The 20,399-nt window shown below is 44.6% G+C and overlaps 1 protein-coding gene across 9 annotated transcripts in view; it reads left to right on the top strand.

Annotated features, from left to right (window-relative positions):
* The window catches only part of SLC6A13 (solute carrier family 6 member 13), a 47,779-nt gene that overhangs the window by 2,357 nt on the left and 25,023 nt on the right, over nt 1-20,399 (top strand). For 2 of the 9 annotated variants that reach the window (XM_009217643.4, XM_009217644.4), the window contains exon 1: nt 333-3,112. Coding sequence is in view for 6 of the 9 variants with exons in the window: in XM_021921891.2 (XP_021777583.1) it covers nt 6,164-6,365 (202 nt within the window). In the remaining 3 variants the exon portion in view is untranslated. The other 7 variants (XM_021921891.2, XM_031650193.1, XM_021921892.2 and 4 more) reach the window with 7 other exon arrangements.

Here is a 20,399-nt window from a genome sequence, read left to right as displayed (position 1 = left end):
GATAGATATTGATGTCTTATTACTACTGGTGGTGTTGACCTTGGTCATTTGGTTAAGGTGGTTTCTGCCTGGCTTCTCTACTTCAAAATTACTATTTTTCCCTTTGTAGTTAATACATATCTTGGGGGAGACACTTTGGAATTGTAAAAATTCTGTTCCTCCTTGAACTTTCACCACCAATGTTAGCGTTCATTGGTAGATCTTGTCTGCAACAATTACTATAGTGGTGTTTGTCTAGTGGTGATTTCCTATTTTTCTCTTTCCTTCTACATTTATTAAGATTTCTTTTTCTTTGAGATGGGGTCTTGCTGTGTTGCCTCAAACTCCTGAGCTTAGGTAATCCTCCCACCTCAGCCTCCCTGAGTAGCTGAGATTACAGGTGCACGCCACCATGCTCGGCATCCTTCTATATTTATTTATTGGAATTCAACTGCAAGGAAGAATGGCCCTTTCATTCCTACTTACTAACGTATTGGTTATTTGTATCAGCATGAACTTATTAGTGAATTTTGTTCTTTGGGCTACAATCCCATACTATCATTATTCATTTTGTTGTTCGAATGATTTCAGTTATAGCAAGCCATAATTTGTTTAGTCTGTTCTACTTGCTGTTTTCTTTTCTTTCAGTGTGATATTCGAAAAGGGATCCAAAAGGTCAGCAGGTTCCTGACTCCTGCAGTTAAACAGAACTACATCTCTTAATTTAAAGGTCTCCAGAGGAGAACCCACCACTTCCTTTGCCACCTTGATGTTGCTCAGAAATGTTTATTCCACTCCTTGTAGAGTCAAACAATTTTTGGGAGAGCGTATCATGGCGTACTGTCATTTAAACATACCTGGGATGAACTTGGTACGAACCAGGACCTCCTAGGCCTGCTTTTTGCGTGGTTCACTTCATTTTATACAGTCCTGTTGTGGGAAGCGCAGCCTTCAGTATCCTCACTAACAATCTCTAGTGAGTCTTAAAACTTAGGCAGTCTCTTGAGTAAGAACTCTTGAATACTAATTCTGGTGTTACTTGTTTTCAGGTTTCTTGGCTTTGCACCCAGCAGACCAAAGGATGATGGCAACGTGAGGTAGATGCAAGGCTAGTCACGCCTGTTTTGTGTGGAACCCCAGACAGGAAGTTGTGAGGGACTGTCACCAACATTTATCTACCAGTGGTTCTCAAGCTTTTTGTTGTTGTTGTTTAACTTTTGTCAACCTAAGCAGGACAAAAAACCTACCATAGCCATTCCCACTTTATAGGGGAAAAAGAAATTGGGGATAACAAAGATTTGGAGAGGAATAAAATAAGGAGTCAATATGTGGTAACATGGCAGCAGTTATGTAAAAACAAAAGAGTTGGTAAGTAAAGCCAACATTCCTTAATACAAGAGCAGCAACTTACAGCCAACTCAGGATAAGCCTGATGATGTCCTTATCACTGACAGTCTTTCCTGGAAACTGGAAATTGCAACCGTTTGCATATATGAGGACACAGAAGGGGCTGTGCAACATTGCCAAAGGCCGAATGGTATCTGAGAAAAACCAAGTTATCTGGTAATTTTAGATTACAGATGCCAAAGTTTATGATGCGTAGTAGGCCATTGGCAAGTACCACTTAAGGATGAGTAAAAATGGAAGTCAAGAGCACTGCTTTGAAGATGGTCTTTTTTTACGTGAGTTTGTAGGCTGTCTCAGGACCCTTTTGGTTTATGGCTTTAGATGGCTCAATCTAACAGATGAAAGCTTGAAAGGGGAGAGGAACAGGGGCAGCTGAAACATAAGAATAATTTCCAAGAAGCTTGTGGGAGGCTCTCCAGGTGTTCTCAGGCAGTGTTTCCTGCCCCTGCCCCATGCCCTTAAGTCAGATGAGGGATGCAGGAAATGGAAACTACCTTAGAGTCTTCGATTCATCTTTCTTTCCACACCTCTCTGTCATCTCAAGATGCCTCTGTCACCTCACTCACCCATTGCCCCATCCCCTCCCTAACTCATTCTCACAGTCTGGCCAGAGCCCAGCTTAGCTCAGGGGTTTCCCAGTCCTGTCTCCCTCAAGAAGACTTCCCTGCTCACTGCTACCATTTACAGTGAGTCACCATCTCCTGACATCTCAAGCTGGACAGTCACCTATGTAGGACTCAGACCCCACACTCCCCGGTGTCAAAGTCTAAGCAGGTTTCCTGCATGCGCTGTGCTTCGCCACGTGGCTGAGGTGGGACTCTGCCCTGTCCTAGACTCCAGGCTGAAGGAACTGCTCTCACAGCGGCCTCTGTGGGCTGTTCCTGCAGAAGAATGAAGCTCCCTGGTGACCTGTGCCTCGTGCTCACTGCCAGCTCCTTCACTGATGACAGCTTTAGGGCTTTGCTTTATTTTAAACTTTGGCACTTCCTTTTCTCTACTGATTTAAAAAATATTTTAAAACTATAGCATATTATTTAAAAATCCAAACAATATTGGTAAAGTGGGGAAAAAAACTCCCTTACTGCCATCTCCTGATGTCAGTTCCACTCTACAAAAGTAACTACTATTAACCATTTAGTGAAAATTTTTTCAGACTTCTTCTGTGTGTATAAGTGTCTGTGTATGTTTGGGAAGTTTTCCTGACATCTCCAAGTTCTGTATCTATGTATCTTTGTTCTAAATCATCGTCCATTCCACATTGCAAGCTGCAAAACGGTAAGATAAATGTATTTTTAAATTAATCTACACAGCACCTGACCAAAGGAACACCTATTCTTGATGGATTTATAGGAGCACTTGTGTTGGAGACAGGGGTGGGAGGCAGGATCCCTCCAGAGAGACCCCGAGCTCACCAGGTGGGAAGCGCACATGAGCTCCGGGGAAGAGACCATGGTTCATAAGCTCACCAGCAACTGGCCCGACCTGCCAGGGTGTGCACACTCCCCAGACTGCGGAATCACTCTTGTGCGGGTTGCCCGGTGGCCGAGGGAGGGGAGGGGAGAAAAGTGGAGGGGGAGGCACAAGGGTGGAATGTGGGCTGGGCCAAGTTTAGAATTACGAGTGCCACAGAGGCTCCTGGAACCACACTTTAAATAGCCGGCACCTTCCCCTTCCCCCTTAGATAATTCTTCTCCCCGACTGGACCTCTGGTGGCAACTTCAGTAAGGTTCGAAATGTTTTCTCTTTTTTTTTTCTGTTTCTGGGTCTGAGTCTGCAGGTTGGTGGGATCCATGGGACTTACAACCAAAGGACTTTTTTCTCACCCTCTCCTAGAAAATATGCTTCTGACATTTATGTGTGCAAATGCCAAGATTATATGCTACTTTCTTGACTTTCTGCAACTTGGGTGGCTGTTGACTTAAGTGACAATGTGATTTGGAAAGAGAGCGCCCTAGATTGAGAGGAAAGACAGTTGGATTTAACTCCAAGAAAAATCAGATTTAACTCTGAGAAAAGAGAACAATGATCAACTCTTTGACAGGACTGAAAGAAGACAAAAATTTGAGTACCTGTTATTCTATTAAGTGCGTATATATATGTATATTTCCTCTTTTAATTCTTATAGCTAAGTATATCCTATCAATCATCCCCAATTTTACAGATGAACAAACTAAGACTCAGAGTCATTCATTAACTTCTCTGAAGTCAGACATTGGTATGAGAAAAAATGAACCTGGTCTCATCTGACTCTACAGCTCATGGCCTTTCAGACACAACACGCTACGTCTGAGAAGCAGCTCTAATGGGGCTAAGGGAGCCAGGAAAGTGCTACTGTTTCCCCCAGAGTCTGGGAGGTGGAGAAGGGAAGGTTTTCCATCACCAGGAGGGATCCATCCGCTGGTAAAGGGAGGGGAGGCCTCCAGCAAAGTCAGTACCTTGACAACCTTCCCGAAAGGACTGGGGAGCCCTCTTGGGACCAGTTACTTGGGTTTCTCCTTTGTAGAAAGGAGCTCATTCCCTAATTTATCAAATAAAAATAGATACCTGCTGTTCCCTGACTTTCTTTTTTCTTTTCTTTTCTTTCTTTTTTTTTTTTTTTCGAGACGGAGTCTCGCTTTGTTGCCCAGGCTGGAGTGCAGTGGCGCGATCTCGGCTCACTGCACCTGGTTTCATCTACCTCCTGGTTTCAAGCGATTCTCCTGCCTCAGCCTCCTGAGTAGCTTGGGTTACAGGTGCCAGCCACCACACCTGGCTAATTTTTGTGCTTTTAGTAGAGACGGGGTTTCACCATGTTGGCCAGGCTGGTCTCAAACTCCTGACCTCAGGTGATCCACCTGCCTCAGCCTCCCAATTGCTGGGATTACAGGCGTGAGCCATTGTGCCCGGCCTCTTCCCTCACTTTCTGACTTCCTGGGTCAGAGCCAAAGGAGAATCTGTGGCCAGAAGAGGTTACTGCTGAGAAAGTTCTGTTAACATGAACTTTGCTTGAGGGTTAGAAAAAAGTCCGTCTGCCTACTTCTCCAGAAAAGAGGCCACTCTGCAAAATCAAGGCAGAGTCATTAGAAGATGCTTTTAGTAGACATTCCAGTGAACCCAGGCAGCCGTTGTAATCAAAGGGCTGGGACTGAAAGAGCAGGGGCAGATGGGTTGAAGTCCTGGCTGTGCAGTTTACTAGCTACATGGCAGCAGCAGTCACATTATTGAACCTCTCTGAGCGGCAACTTCCTTATTTATAAAGTGGAAGTAGTAATGCTTACATGTCAGGGTTGCTGTGAGAACTAAATGAAATGAATGCATATGAAGTGCCTAGTCTGTAGTAGTTGCTGACTAAATGGGAGCCACACCCAGTCATCCTCAATCCCAGTAGTCTGGAATGGGCCACTTCTGACAGTGAATGGTTAAAACTGTGGCTTTTTAGTTTATGTCATCTTCTCTACTGTCACAGACTCCACTTGTCACCAGAAAAGAAAAAGCACATAGCTCATCTCTCCCTTCTGCTGATTTCAGAGAGACATAGGAGGAGTACTTAGTCCACCTCATCTTACTCACAATTCCTGGTCCCCTCAACTCTTCCAGTCCTTTGACAGGATTTTTTTTTAAACTGGCTTTTATTTTTATATTACAAAAGTAAAACATTTTTTGTTGTAAATGTAGAAAATATAGATAAGGAAATGTTCCTATAACCCAGCTGCTGAAAGAAAAACATTTTGGGCCGGGCGCGGTGGCTCAAGCCTGTAATCCCAGCACTTTGGGAGGCCGAGGCGGGTGGATCACAAGGTCAGGAGATCGAGACCATCCTGGCTAATACGGTGAAACCCCGTCTCTACTAAAAATACAAAAAATTAGCCGGGTGCGTGGCGGGTGCCTGTAGTCCCAGCTACTTGGCAGGCTGAGGCAGGAGAATGGCAGGAACCTGGGAGGCGGAGCTTGCAGTGAGCCGAGATAGCACCACTGCACTCCAGCCAGGGGGACAGAGCGAGACTCCGTCTCAAAAAAAAAAAAAAAAAGAAAAACATTTTGGTGGCTATCCTAATCTTTCAATGCCTATAAATACTTTCTAAGATATTTGTCAAGCATGATCATATTGTACGTACTGGGTTTTACTATATATTGTGAGCATCCTTTTGTGCCGATACACTTGTTTCTGTAACACAGGTTTTAATGATTACATATAGTAGTTCATTATGTGAATGTGCCATAATTTATCAACATATCTAGCATTTTTGACAATTTATGTACTTTCCAATTTTTCGCTGTTATAAACAATAAATATCCTAATGCTACACCTTTCACTCACAATCACAATTATTTCCTCAGGGTAAATTCCTGCAAGGGCAATTGGTGGCTTTGAGGACATGTGAAATCCCATCCTTTCCACGTGTCCCAGCATAGAGAGTAAAGAGACGGAAGCACGTGCTAATCCCGGTGAGGCTGACTGTAGGGCGGCAGGGAGAATTTAGACAGCACAGCAGCCCGTGAACTCCTCCATGTCTACAAGCCTCAACCCAAGAGGGCCTTGTAGTGGAAGCAAAGGCCGTCCTTCAGCACCAGCACTTTCCTCCTGAAACAGGAAAGGGATATATACGCTCAGTAGCTGTCACCCAGCTTCCACCACTGAGAAGTGCTAAGGAGGACACGGTCTGCAGGGAAGGGCATAGCATTCGCCTCTTCCAGGGCATTCATCCCCTTATGGATTTGTTGGAAAAGGAGGAGGAGGAGGGGTTTCCTTCTGGGGTTCCCAACAGTAACAGGGCATCCCACTTGTTTTCCAGGTGGGATGGATAGCAGGGCCTCAGGCACAGCCAGTAATGGAGAGACAAAGCCAGTGTATCCAGTCATGGAAAAGGAGGAGGAAGATGGCACCCTGGAGCGGGGGCACTGGAACAGCAAGATGGAGTTTGTGCTGTCAGTGGCCGGGGAGATCATCGGGCTGGGCAACGTCTGGAGGTTTCCCTATCTCTGCTACAAAAATGGGGGAGGTGAGAGCCCTTGTGCCGCCCCACCCACCCCTGGAAGGACGATGCTTCCATCTCCTGCGCTTACGGCCCCTCTGGGGAGTCCCATAGATGCATAGGATTCTCGAGTTGCAAGGACGCTTAGAGGTCATCCAGGACTCTCTGTAAGAAACTAAGACCTAGAAAGATGCGTGACTATCCCGTGACTATCCCAGGGCTCTTTCTGTTGTAATGTGGCATCGTAGAAATGTGAGCACAAGCTGGAACCAGGTGGAGGAGAGTTTGGATCCTGGCCCCGCTGCTCACCCTCTGTGTGATCTTGGACAAGTTACTTAAGCTCTCAGAGCATCAGTTACCGCTCCTGCAAATCGAGATAATAATGCCTGCCTTTCAAGGTCGTCGTAAGGATTAGAGATAATGTGTGTGAAGAACTTAATAAATAGTAGCTTTGTTGATGATGATGGCAATACCAAACTGTTCTGTGGTCTTGAGATTCCCCAGTCTTGGCCTGGTGTCTTTTTCCGACTCTGCTGGCAGGGGGAGGTTCCCTAAGCCATCCCTTACCCAACCCCTTCTAGTATAGGCTCTCTTTGTAAAAATTTCCCAGTACAAATGTGTGTGTGTTGTACGGAGAGCATTACCTCCAGCTCTTCACTGTGTCATCACTGGCTTCTCATTCACCTCTCTTCCAGCCGCCTGGGGTAATTCTGCTGTCCCCGCAGCAGTGACAGAAATTTTGCAACCACTAACCCACATTCAGGGAATTTTGTATTTCTGTGGGAAGCCCCAGAGGGATTTTCCCAAGTACTGGAGCGTTCTGGGTGACCAGTGGGCTAGGAATAGCTCCTTGCTTATGGGTAAAGCTGATAGGGCTGGGGTTCCCAGGTCTGATTTGGTAGTGAGACTGCAGCCAGGCCTGGAGGAACGTGGAATACAGAGGTGGGCCATCAGGGAAAATGATGAGAGGAGTGGCAAGTTCATGGGCTACAGGATTTGAGGTTCTTTAAAGCAATACCTACCCTTTTGCAGGTGAGTAAGAGCTGCCAAAGGCATCCAGCTTGAGTCTCACAAGGATTTTAGAGAAAGCCTTCAATACAGAGTGGAGGTGTGGGAACTGGAGGAGAACACGAGAGATGCTCTGGGCCCATGGAGTCTGGTTCCCAGGTCTGCGGCAACTGGGGATTGTCCCTGGGTTGGAGGTTAACTTGTGTTTCCAGAGGGATGAAAATGGGCTGGTGTGTCCCTTCTTCCTGGGAATTTCTGGCCAGTGGCCTGAAATCCTAGGAATTTGCTCAGTTTGCGCTGTGAGGGAAGAGGGAAGGTCTACCCACTTTTTACCTGGTGCTGAGTGCTCCACGTGCTTGTTTAGGAATTTAGGCCTGAGTACCCTCCCTCTGGAGACTCAGGGGAGACGGAGCTGGCCCAGGGCGAAAGCTGGAGGCTTGGGGACTAAGCTGGCGTTGGGACTCTGGGTCTGGAACCTGGTAACCAGCTCAGCTCCTCACATGGCAGAGATTAGGAGGTGAGCAGCTTTCCGCAAGCCTCTCTGGAATTGGGTAAAGGTTGGCCTGGGAATTAGCAGGAATGGCACGAAGAGGTAGGAGAGATGGCCTTCCAGGTCTAATGCAAACCACTGGGCTGACAGGGGCAAGTGGAGGGGAGCAGTGACAGGAACGCGGGGGATGAGGGACTCTCCCTGGTCCTTTCTCTGGCAATGTTTGGGTCCCAGGGCTCTGTGGTGAGTCTGTGTGGGCCTGGGAATGTGTTGACTGTGTCTTGTGTGGGAACAGAGGCCTGAGGGGAAAAGAGCACCCACAGCCCTTGGTTGGTCACGTGGCTCCTGTGTGGGGAGGTGGAGGCAGCAGGGCGGCGGCTGTGGTCTCCTCCTCCCTGGGTAGAGCCTGCCTTCCAGCACGCTGATTCCCTGGAGAGTCCTGGCATGTGTGGGAATCCTGCCATCCAGTCGAGTTCTCTGTTTAACCCTTACACTGCCTACCCATAACTTCTTCCCTTACCACGCGGGGCCTCAGCACTCCTCTTCCCCGTTCGCTGGTGGACGGCTTCAGCTGGAGGGGAGTGTTCTGAGGGACTGGGGAGCTGCAGGCAGGGCCCAGGTTTGCTCTGGAGGGCATGAGTCACCCAGGGCCGCGGGCTGGGTTAGTGAAATGCCTCCTTTACCACGGTAAGCGGGCTGATCAAGGATGTGTGTGGTCAGTAGAGGAACCTGGACCTGCCTATTTTTCTGTTGTTTTGGTGTTCTCAGCAGTTTAACCTTTCTGTCATCAGTTAACTCCTCTCGCCTCCCAGGCAAAGCAAACTCCTACAGAGAACGGGCCCTTAAGCTTCATCTCGTCATCTCCCTGTCCCTTTGCCGAAGAAGAGACTGCTGCCCCTTCCCGAAAGGACCCTTTGCTGCTGCTGTGGGCAGGAGGCTGGGAGGTGGAGACCCTTAGATTGGTTTGACCCCTTTCCTCCTGGTTTAGTGCTTTTATCGGAACTCACCATTCTCAGATTGGGGCCTGGGCTCCTGGGCAAGGGAAGAGTGTTCTGAGCAAGCCCTGGAGAGGATGCTGGGGTACTCCAGGGTGTGCTGTCCCCCCGTAATGCACCCTATCAGCCTGCTTCTGGGCCCTTTCTTGAAATTCACAGCTCCAAGTAGCCACTCTTGTGCTTGGCGGGGAGGGGAGGGCAATCAAGGAGTTTGATTCGTCGTCGTATTTGTTTAGTGAGAAGCTCAGGGATGAAGACGTCCTCAAAGCACAATTTTACTTCCAAACTAAAAATATAAGTGACATCTTTGGTTTCTTCCAGCGTCAACATTTGGTAGATCTAATTTGAAATGAGTTCCAGAGCAGGGAAAGGGCTGAGGAAAGGCTGTGATAGAACACAAGGCAAACAGCTGAAAACTGTAGTCAAAAGGCAGGCAAGCTGAGAAGGTGATATAAAGAAGCCCATCCGAAGTCGGAAGCAACAGGGAGGCTTTTAGGGAGGCGAGTGAGAGGGATGCCCACCTCCACCGTCTCCTAGGTAAATAATCTCCCTGCTGTCCAGGACCTGTGGCTGATCCACCCCCAAGCACCTGCTTCATCCTAATGGCTTTAGAATTTCCAGGCTCTGTCCGTTGCCTCGACGCACACCCAGCCAAGCCCTGAGGCTGACTGTGTCATTCACCAGCAAGTACTTACTGAGCACGTAGCATAAGCCAGGAATCGTTCTAGGTGGTTGGGATACATCTATAAACAAAACAGACCAATTCCCTGTCCTCATAGGGCACACATTCTAGAGGAGGGAGACAGACAATGCACAATAAACGGGATAAACGTGTAAATTAGATAGCATTCCCGAATGAATGAGTGCTATAGGAAAAGAACGAGGGGAGCTGGGTAAAGGGGATCAGGAGTGTGGGTGTGGGTGGTGGCAATTTTTAAAACGGTGGTCATTGAGAGCATTTGAGCAAAGTCTTGCCAGGAGTGACAGAATTGGCCTTGTGGATATTATGGGGTGGGGTGAAAGTGCTTTGCTCCAGGCACAGGAAACAAAGGTTGAAACAAAGCAAGAGCCTGGCTGGCTTGTTTGAGGACTTGAGCCTGGAGCTGGGCAAGTGAATAGAAGGTCAGGTCAGGGAAGAAAATGGGCTGGGACAGGGAGGCGGGCAGATGAGGTATGCCAAGTTGCCACTCTCAGACTTCAGCTTTTGCTCTAGTGACATTCAGATGCAGGCAGGGTTTTGAGCAGCAGTAATCTTACATTATTTCCCCCCCGCTCCTCGAGATGGAGTCTCGCTCTGTCACCCAGGCTGGAGTGCAGTGGTGTGATCTCAGCACACTCATCCCACCTCCTGGGTTCAAGTGATTCTCCTGCCTCAGCCTCCCCAGTAGCTGGGACTACAGGTGCGCACCACCATGCCCGGCCAATTTTTATATTTTTAGTAGAGACGAGGTTTCTTCATGTTGGCAGGCTGGTCTCGAACTCCTGACTTCAGGTGATCCACCCACCTTGGCCTCCCAAAGTGCTGGGATTACCGGCGTGAGCCACTGTGTCTGGCCAGTCATCTTACATTTTAAAATAATCTCTAGCTGCTATGTTAGAACTGAGTATAGGGGAGTGAGGGCAGAAGCTGACCAGTTATAAGGCAAAAATCTTGGAGTCATCCTTAATTCTCTCATAACTGTTGACTGTACCCAAACACGCGGGTCCTGGGAGCTTCAGGACCTCTCCAGCTCCCTGGACCCTGGTTGCTGGCAGAATGAGTAACTCAGCATCCAGAATGCCTGGGACTGGATCCCCCCACCCATGAGATGTGCAGGACCAGACCACTTCTCATCCCCTCCACTGCTAGCACCCATCTAAGCAATCCAAGAGTTTTCACCTGAGTGACTGGAAAGAAGGAGCTGCCGTTCACTGAGATGTGGAAGGCCATGAAGGGAGCAAGCTTTTGTTGTGGGTTTTTGTTTTGTTTTATTTTTTAATAGAGATGGGGTTTTGCCATGTTGGCCAGGCTGGTCTCAAACTCCTGGCCTCAAGTGATCCGCCTACCTCGGCCTCCCAAAGTGCTGGGATTACAGGCATGAGCCACTGTGCCTAGCCCCAGAGGAGCAGGTTTTGAAGGGAAAGTAAGGGGGTGAATTTTGGGAAAGTTGAGTTGAGGTATCTATCGGATGTGCAAGTGGAAATGGCAACTGGGCAATAGAATGTGAGTTTGGAGTTGGTGAGAGAGATCTGGCTGGAGGTGTGTATTTGGGGACCATTAGCATTTTGGTGGTATAAGAAAAGAAAGTAAGGACTTTAGTGGGTCTGGGAGAAGGCGAGAAACCAGCAGAGGAGATAGAAAATGAGAAACTGGTAAAGCAGGATGAAAACCAAGAGAATGAAGTGTTTTGGAAAGCCAAGTGAAGGAATCCCGTCAGGGAGGAGGGAGAGATTAACTGCAGCAAAGGCTGCGGATAGGATTAAAAAATGAGGAGAGGAAATTGATTGTTGGTTTTAGCAGCTGGGAAGTTACTGATGACCTTGGTAAGAGCGGTTACAGTGGAGGGCTGGGGGCAATGACTGATTGAAATGGATTTAAGATAATGGGGGAGATGGGGAGAAAAGAATTGGAGATAGTAAGTGTGGGTTATTGGGGCAAAATGTGGGAGCAGGTAAAATCCACCCTTCGGTGTGTATTTCCCTTCTGGGCGGAAGGAGGCCATGTGAGTCCTGCGTAGCAGCCACAGCGTGCCAGTGACCAGGCAGCCTTAGTGATGGGGCCCTGAGCTGGCGAGGCGGCTGAGGAAGCTGTACATCTGAACTATTCCTCCAGCCCTCCACCCTCAGCTGCCAGGAGGGAAAGCAAATGTGATTTTCTACTAGGGCCTGCCCAGCCAAAGTTCCAGTCATGGGACAAGGAGATGCTGGATAACGCAGGAGGCGTGATGTGGGAAGAAGGCAGCGGGAGAGGGTTCTGGTAACAGGACTGTCCGTAGCCAGCAGGGAATTTAAATCACCTTCCTGCCTATCTCAGCCCAGATGAAAAAACCGTCTGCCAACATTTTCACTTAATTTCTAAGTCCAGGTTGCTGAAATTTCACTAGGGCAGAAGTTACCCATGCCAAGAACCTTTAATTTTTCCACTGGTCTCAGGACACCAGCTGGAGACGACCTTTAGTGAGGACTTCCTCCCTGTCCCCTCCAGCTCCTCTTCAGAGCCTCAGTCTTCCAATACCCAGGTCCTGGGTGCTTCAGAACACGGGCCTTCAGCTGAGACCTCTCCAGCTGCCTGGACGCTTGCCGCTGGCAGGCCGAGTTGCTCAACACCCCGAATTAACTTGGGACTGGAGTCCCCATGTGAGGCCACGACAGCAGGACCTCTCGGAAGGGCCTGGAGGGGAAACACCCCGCAGCTGCAGCCTGTAAAGGTGCACAGGGATGGCCACACACAGAGGATTCCCTTGGCAGGAAGGAAAACCATTAGCCCTATGCTGTTTCTAGATAGTGGAGAATAAAGAGAAATAAGAAGCATTTTTCATGTGTTCCTATAGAAGTAATGGTTATTTAGCAGTGCGTGACAGTGTGTTATCAAGTGCAGTTAATGACTCAGGGCCCGCTGTTGGTCAGGCTCAGGCTGAGGACAGCACATAATGCCTCTTGGAGGCTCCTCACTCTTCTGTTGCTCAAGTGGACGATCGTCAGTTCATGCCTTAAGAAATTGGCTGGTGACACCACAGAGCTGCTGCTTTTGAGAACGGGGCCAAGAGAGTGATTCCTTTCTGGGATGGGGATGTGGTCTCTCCCATCTCATGGAGACAATGCCAGCACGTTTTAGAATTTTTGAGGAGACTAGTATAGATGATACGGGGTGCAGGGAACTGTGAACTCCGCCCGCCATCCCCAGGACTAACTTCATCTTGTGACGGTGGTGCCTGCGGAGGGGAAGAGGCGGAATACCCTTCAGGACTCCTCAGTCTGCACCTGGCCCCCCTTGGCCTCCTCCTGCCCCGACCCCTCTCACACTTCTAGGGCCTGTAGCTCCTCCCTGCAGGTATGGACTTTGTCCCTCTTGCCAGGCTGCCAAGGTGCTCAGCGAAGCCGCGGAGGTGGGAGCAGCTGACCACGGGGCCCAGTGCAGTTAAACGTTGGCTTGGTTTGTAGAGAAAGAGCAGGCAACGTGAATACGGGGAGCGGCTTGGGCTGGGCCCATCGCTGTTGCTTTCTGGACTGGGCTCTCCACAGTGACTGTTCCTGTCAGCTGCTGGGTTCTCTCTTTCCTGTTTTCCCTCCTGCTCAGCAAACCTTGGATTGATTTATGGACTTCTTAGGCTGAATTATTTGCTACCTTTCTTTCTTTGTCCTCATCATCAAGTCTCCCTTAGTGCCTGAATTATGGTTGTGTAGATTACAACCTTGAGAAGTGGAAGGTGAAGACCTGGAGAACTGGGTTCCTCATTAACTTACAATAAACCACACATATTTAAAGTGTACAATCTGATAAATTTTGAGCTATGTATATACCCATGAAACCACTGCCACAATTGAGATAATAAACATGTCCATCACCTCCAAAACAGTTTCTTCTGTCTCTAATTCCTTCCTCCCAACTTCACTCCTGCCATCGTATCCCAGTGCAATCAGTAATTACGCTAAATGCGAACTAAACTAGTTTGCTTTTCTTAGAATATTATATAGATGGAATCATACAGTGTGTTGATAATTATGATAATTTGATACCACCATACGTTAGTTTGCATTTCTTAGAACATTATATAAATGGACATATTTTGATAATTATGATACAACATAATTCTTTTGAGATTCATTTATAGTTTTCACGTATCAGTAGTTTATCCTTTGTTATTGAGGTGTCTTCAAATATTCTAACACACAAGTCCCTTAACAGAAATGCATTTTACAAATACTTTTTTTTTTCATTCTGTGTTTTGTAATTTTCCTTTTCTTTTTTTGAGATGGTTCTCACTCTGTCGCCCAGGCTGAAGTTCAGTGGTGCAGTCACAGCTCACTGCATCCTTGACCTTCTGAGCTTAAATGATCTTCCCACCACAGCCTCCCAAGAAGTAGCTGCAACTATAGGCATGTTTCACCATGCCCAGAAAATTAAAAACTTTTTTTTTTTTTGTAGAGACGAGGTCTCACTATGTTGCCTAGTCTGATCTCAAACTCCTGGGCTCAAGAGATCCTCCAGCCTTGGCCTCCCAAAGTACTGGGATTACAGGCATGAGCCACTGCACCTGGACTGTTTTCCTTTTCCTAACAGTGTCTTTTGAAGAGAAGGCATTTTAAATAAATAAATAAATAAAGATGAGGTCTGGTTTATCAATTAGTTATTTTACAAACCATACTTTTGATGTCATATAAAGAGACCTTTGCCTAACCAAAGGCCTCATGTTTTCTTCTAGAAGAGTTATAGTTTCAGGTTTTACATTTAGGTCTATGTTTCATTCTGGGTTAATTTTTGTATGCAGTGAAGGGATGGGTTGAAGTTCATTTCTCGGGGTTGTGTAGGTATTCACTTATGCAACACCATTTGTGGAAAAGACTATCCTATTTCCAGTGAATGGCCTTTATTCCTTCATCAAAAATTAGTTGTTTGTATGTATGTGGGTCTGTTGATGAATTCTGCTCTGTTCCATTGATCTGTTTATTTTGACACCAGTACTGTCTTCATTACTGTGCTTGAGGATAATATAAATACCAGGTGGAATTAAGCCTAAAATTTTACTTCAGTTCTTCTTTTTCAAAGGTTTTTTTGTTTGTTTGTTTGTTTTGTTTTGTTTTGTTTTTGAGATGGAGTCTTGCTCTGTTGCCCAGGCTGGAGTGCAGTGGCGCGGTCTCGGCTCACTGCAAGCTCCGCCTCCCGGGTTCACGCCATTCTCCTGCCTCAGCCTCCCGAGTAGCTGGGACTACAGGCGCCCGCCACCTCGCCCGGCTAGTTTTTTTTTTGTATTTTTAGTAGAGACGGGGTTTTACCGTGTTAGCCAGGATGGTCTCGATCTCCTGACCTTGTGATCCGCTCCCTTCAGCCTCCCAAAGTGCTGGGATTACAGGCGTGAGCCACCGCGCCCGGCCCTTTTCTTTGTTTTTTTGTTTTTGTTTTTGTTTTTGTTTTGGCTATTTTGGGTCCTTAGCATTTTCAGATGAATTTTAGAAAGAATTTGTGAATTTCTACAAAAAAGTCTGTTGTGCTTTTGATTAGGGTTGTATTAAATCTATAGATCAATTTGGAAAGAATTGAGATTTTAATGATATTAAGTCTTCTGATCCTGAATATGGTATGACTCTCCATTTATTTAGCTCTTCATTAATTTCCCTCAGCAATGTTTTGTAGTTGTGAGTGTACATATATCTTTCACAACTTTTGTCAGATTTATTCCTAAGTATTTCATATTTTTGATGCTATTGTAAATGGTATTATTTCCTACATTTTATTTATGGTTGTTTGTTCCTAATACATATACAATTGATTTGTATATGCCCATCCTGTATCCTGCAAACTTGCTAAACTCACTGATTGGTTCTAGTAGGGGTTTTTTGTGTGTGTGTATTCCAAAGGATTTTCTATGTAGAATATCATGTTTTCTGAGAATAAAGCAGTGTTTTTTTTTTCCTTTTAAATTGGAATAACCTTTAATTCCTTATCTTACCTTATTGCTTTGGCTAGAATCTCCAGTACAATGTTGAATAGAAGTAGTAAGAATAGACACTTGTTTTATTCTCAGTCTTAGCAGTCTTTCACTATTAAGTATGATGTTAGCTGCAGGGTTTTTTGTAGATGCCCTCTCTCAAGTTGAGGAAGTTCTCTTCTCATCATCATTGCTGGCAGTTTTCATTAGGAATGATTGTTGGATTCAGTCAAATACTTTCCTGTACCTATGAAATGATCATATAGCTTTTCTTTTGTAATTTGTTAACAGGATGAGTCACATTATTTATTTATTTATCCATTTATTTTAAGAGCTGGAGACTACAGCACTATGTTGGTTTTTAAAAATGTTAAACCCACTTTGTATCCCTGGGATAAACATTGCTATATAATATGTTGTCCTATTAACATACTGTTAGGTTTGATTTCCTAAAATTGTTTAGAATTTTGGTGTTTATGTTCATGAAATATGTTGATCTTTAACTTTCTTTTCTTATAATGTATTTGTCTGCTTTTATTATCAGGGTAATGCTCACTTTATAAAATTGGTTGGGTAAGCATTCCATCTTTTCAATTTTTTGGAAGAGTTTGTGTAGAATTGCTGTTATTTCTTCCTTAAATATTTGGAGGATTCACCACTGAAGTCATTTGAGCCTGGAAATTTTTGTGGGATGGGTTTAAACCAAAAACAAATTTTCCTTAGTAGTTATAGGGCTATTCAGACTATTTCTTTTTGAGTGGGCTTTGGTAGTTGTGTTTTTTGAGAAAATTTTTTATTTTACCTATTTATATATTGCACTTACTGGCATAAAGTTCTTCATATATTTTCTGATTATTGTTTTAATATATATATAGAACCTTTACTGATGATACCTCTCATTCGTCATGCTGATAATTTGTATCTTCTAAAATTTTGTCGATTTTATTATCTCAAAGAACCAGCTTTTGGTTCATGGATTTTCTCTATTTTCCTGTTTTCCATTTTATTGATTTCCACTTTGATTTTTATTTCCTTTGACTTACTTTGGCTTTCATTTGCTCTTATCCTCCCTCCCTCCCTCCCTCCCTTCCTTCCTTCCTTAACTACACCCTCATTTCAGCAATAATTTCTCATTTCTTTTGTTTTTTGTTTTTTTTTTTTTGAGACGGAGTCTTGCTGTGTAGCCCAGGCTGGAGTGCAGTGGCGTGATCTCGGCTCACTGCAAGCTCCGTCTCCCAGGTTTATGCCATTCTCCTGCCTCAGCCTCCCGAGTAGCTGGGACTACAGGCGCCGCCACCTCGCCAGCTGGTTTTTTGTAATTTTTAGTAGAGACGGGGTTTCACCGTGTTAGCCAGGATGGTCTCGATCTCCTGACCTCGTGATCCGCCCGTCTCGGCCTCCCAAAGTGCTGGGATTACAGGCCTGAGCCACCGCGCCCGGCCAATTTCTCATTTCTTAAGGTGGAAGCTGAGGTAATTGATTTGAAACTTTTATTCTTTTATCATTTAGTAAATCTCCTAAGTACTGCTTTAGCAGCATGCCACACATTTTGATACTGGGTTTCATTTCATTCCATTCAAGATACTTTCTAGGCCGGGCGCGGTGGCTGAAGCCTGTAATCCCAGCACTTTGGGAGGCTGAGGCAGGCGGATCACGAGGTCAGGAGATCGAGACCATCCTGGCTAACACAGTGAAACCCCGTCTCTACTAAAAATACAAAAAATTAGCCGGGTGTGGTGGCCGGCGCCTGTAGTCCCAGCTACTCAGGAGGCTGAGGCAGGAGAATGGCGTGAACCCGGGAGGCGGAGCTTGCATTGAGCTGAGATCCGGCCACTGCACCCCAGCCTGGGCCACAGAGCGAGACTCTGTCTCAAAAAAAAAAAAAAAAAAATACTTTCTAATTTCTCTTTTGATTACTTCAATAGAGCCATAGGCTATTTAGAAATGTGTTACCTAATTTCCAAATAGGTGGAAATTTTCCAAATGTCTTTCTCTGATAGATTTCTAATTTAGTCAGAGAACCAATTTTATGTTACTTGGATCATTTTACACTTACTGAGATTTGTTCTCTGGTCTAGGATATGGGCCTATCTTGTTAGAATATTTCATGCTCACTTGAAACTAATGTATATTCTGCTGTTGGACTGCTGGATAGAATATTCAATAAATGTCAACTAAGTTGAGTTGGTTGATACAATTTTCAAATCTTTTATGTCTATACTGATTTTCTGTATACTTATTCTATAAATTATTGAGAGAGGGCTATTAAAATTTTTAACATTTATCAGGAATTAGTTTATATATTTCTCTTGGTAGTTCTGTCAGTTTTTGCTTCATGTATTTTGAAGCTGTTATTAGGTGAATATGCACTTGAAATACTGATTGATTAATGGACCCTCGAGTAACTGACCCTTTAATCATTATGAAATGACCTTCTTTACCCTTGGTCATATTCTTTGCTCTGAAATTTACTTTGTGTAACATTAAGATAAACTTTACAGATTTATTTTGAGTAGTATTAGCATGGTATATCTTTCTATCCTTTTACTTTTCACCTCTTCATGTCTTTTTTATTCGAAGTCATTTTTTTTAAGGCAGCATATAGTTGAGTCTTGTCAGTTTTTTAAAAGCCAATCGAACAATCTCTGTCTTTTATTTGGGATACTTAGACCATTTGCATTTAATACAATTATCCATATAATTAGGTTTAACTCTATCATCTTATTATTTGTTTTCTATTTGTACTATCAGTTATTTGTTTCCCCTTTCCCTCTCCTCCTGCTTTCTTTTGGAATAATTGAATATTTTTTATTATTCCATTGTTAGCTTTCTTCTTTTTGTTGGCTTATTAGCTGTAACTTTGTTGTGTTATTTTAGTGGTTGTTTTAAACTTTGTGGTATACATCTTTAACTTATCACAGTTTATCTTCAAGTGATAATGTACCACTTTGTATATATAAGAACCTTAAAATGTTACAATTTCATTTCTTTCCTCTTGATCTTTGTGCTATTGTTATACATTTTTATATGTTATAAAATCCATATTACATTGTTTTTATTTTTGTTTACCAATTATTTAAAAATATTTGAATAACAAGAAAAACATTCTATGTGTTCATCTATGTAATTACTATTTCTAAAGTTCTTTATTACTTTGTGTAGATTCATATTTCTATCTGGTGATATCATTTCACTCTCCCTGAAGAAGTTTCTCCAACATTTCTTATAGTTCAGTTCTGCTTGTGATAGATCGTTTCAGGCTCTGCAGGTCTTAAGGAACAGTTATTTCACTTTCATTTTTGAACAGTATTATTGCTGGGTATAGAATTCCAGGTTGACAGCGTTTTTTTTCTCCCCCCTCCTTTATTACTTTAACAAATGTGCTTCCTCATCACTGTCTTCTCTCTTGCATTGTTTTAAATGAGAAATTTGATGTTATCTTTGTCTGTACATATGTGTCCTTTATCTCTGGTGACTTTTAAGGTTTTCCCTTAAAAGCTCCATATTCTGGTTTAAGTAATGTGATTATGATGCGCCTTGGACTAGTTTTTTTTTTATTTTTATTTTTTTTGTCTTGGTGTTTGTTGAACTTTTTGGATCTATAGGTTTATAGTTTTCATAAAATTTGTAAAAATTTCAGTTATTATTTCTGTAAGCTTTTTCTCACCCTTTTATTTCTTTCATTGACTCCCATTACATTAAGCTGTTTGAAACTGTCTCAGCACTTAGGCACACCTGTTCTTTTTAAAATTTTTCTTTTTTTTTTTTTTTTTCTGAGATGGAGTCTCGCTCTGTCGCCCAGGCTGGAGTGCAGTGGCACAATCTCGGCTCACTGCAAGCTCTGCTTCCCAGGTTCAAGAATTATCCTGCCTCAGCCTCCCAAGTAGCCACTATGCCAGGCTAATTTTTGTATTTTTAGTAGAGATAGGGTTTCACTGTGTTGGCCAGGCTGGTCTTGAACTCCTGACCTTGTGATCTGCTCGCCTCGGCCTCCCAAAGTGCTGGGATTACAGGCGTGAGCCACCACGCCTGGCCAATTTCGTATTTCTGTAAATATTCTTGAGCTCTGTTCTGGGACCAGTGAAGTTACTTGCTCTTTTTACGTCTTGCTTTTAAGATTTGTTAGGTAGGACTAGAAGTGTGCCCAGTCTAGGGATAAATATTCCCCATTACTGAGGAAATGCCCTTCTGCATACTCTGCCTAATGCCTGGTGAATCTTGAGATTATCTACTGTAGCAGCATGTGAGCACCACTACGTTTAATCATTTTGAATGGTTCTTTCCCTCACCTCAGTTTTCTCACACGAATGCACTGACAAGTACTCAGTTGAAAGCTTGAGGGGACCCTCTGCCGATAAGCAGATTTTCCTCTCTGTGCAGCTCTCTCTTCTGTGGTATTCTGTGTCCCATGAACTCTCCCGTCCACTTTGCCAGCAGATGACAGGTCCATGGTAGAGAAAACATCAGTATATCTGGCATCAGTAGTCTTGTCTCCACCAATGCTTATAGAAGCAGAAGGAGACAGATTATTAGCTTAGTTCATTTTGTGTTGCTACAACAGAACACCTGAGATGGGTCATTTATAAGGAGCAGATATTTATTTCTTATCGTTTTGGAGGTTGGGAAGTCCAGGGCAGGAGTCCACCTCTGGTGAGGGCCTTCTTTTTCGTGTCATCCCATGGCAGAAGGCAGAAAGGCAAGAGAATATTCATGCAAAAGACAGAGAGCCAAATAAACCTTTTTTTTTTCTTTGACAGGGTCTTGCTCTGTCACCCAGGCTGGAGGGAGGGCAGTGGCACACTCACAGCTTGCTGCAGCCTCGAACTCCCAGGTTTAATCAATCCTCCCACCTCAGCCTCCCGAGTAGCTGGGATTACAGGCACACACAGCCATGCCCAGATAATTTTTTTGTATTTCTTTTAGAGACAGAGTTTTCCCATGT

Source organism: Papio anubis, chromosome 9 (genome assembly GCF_008728515.1).
Source record: "Papio anubis isolate 15944 chromosome 9, Panubis1.0, whole genome shotgun sequence".
NCBI lineage: Eukaryota > Metazoa > Chordata > Mammalia > Primates > Cercopithecidae > Papio > Papio anubis.
Note: the sequence above shows the minus strand (reverse complement) of the source record. Positions and strands in the feature narration are given on the sequence as shown.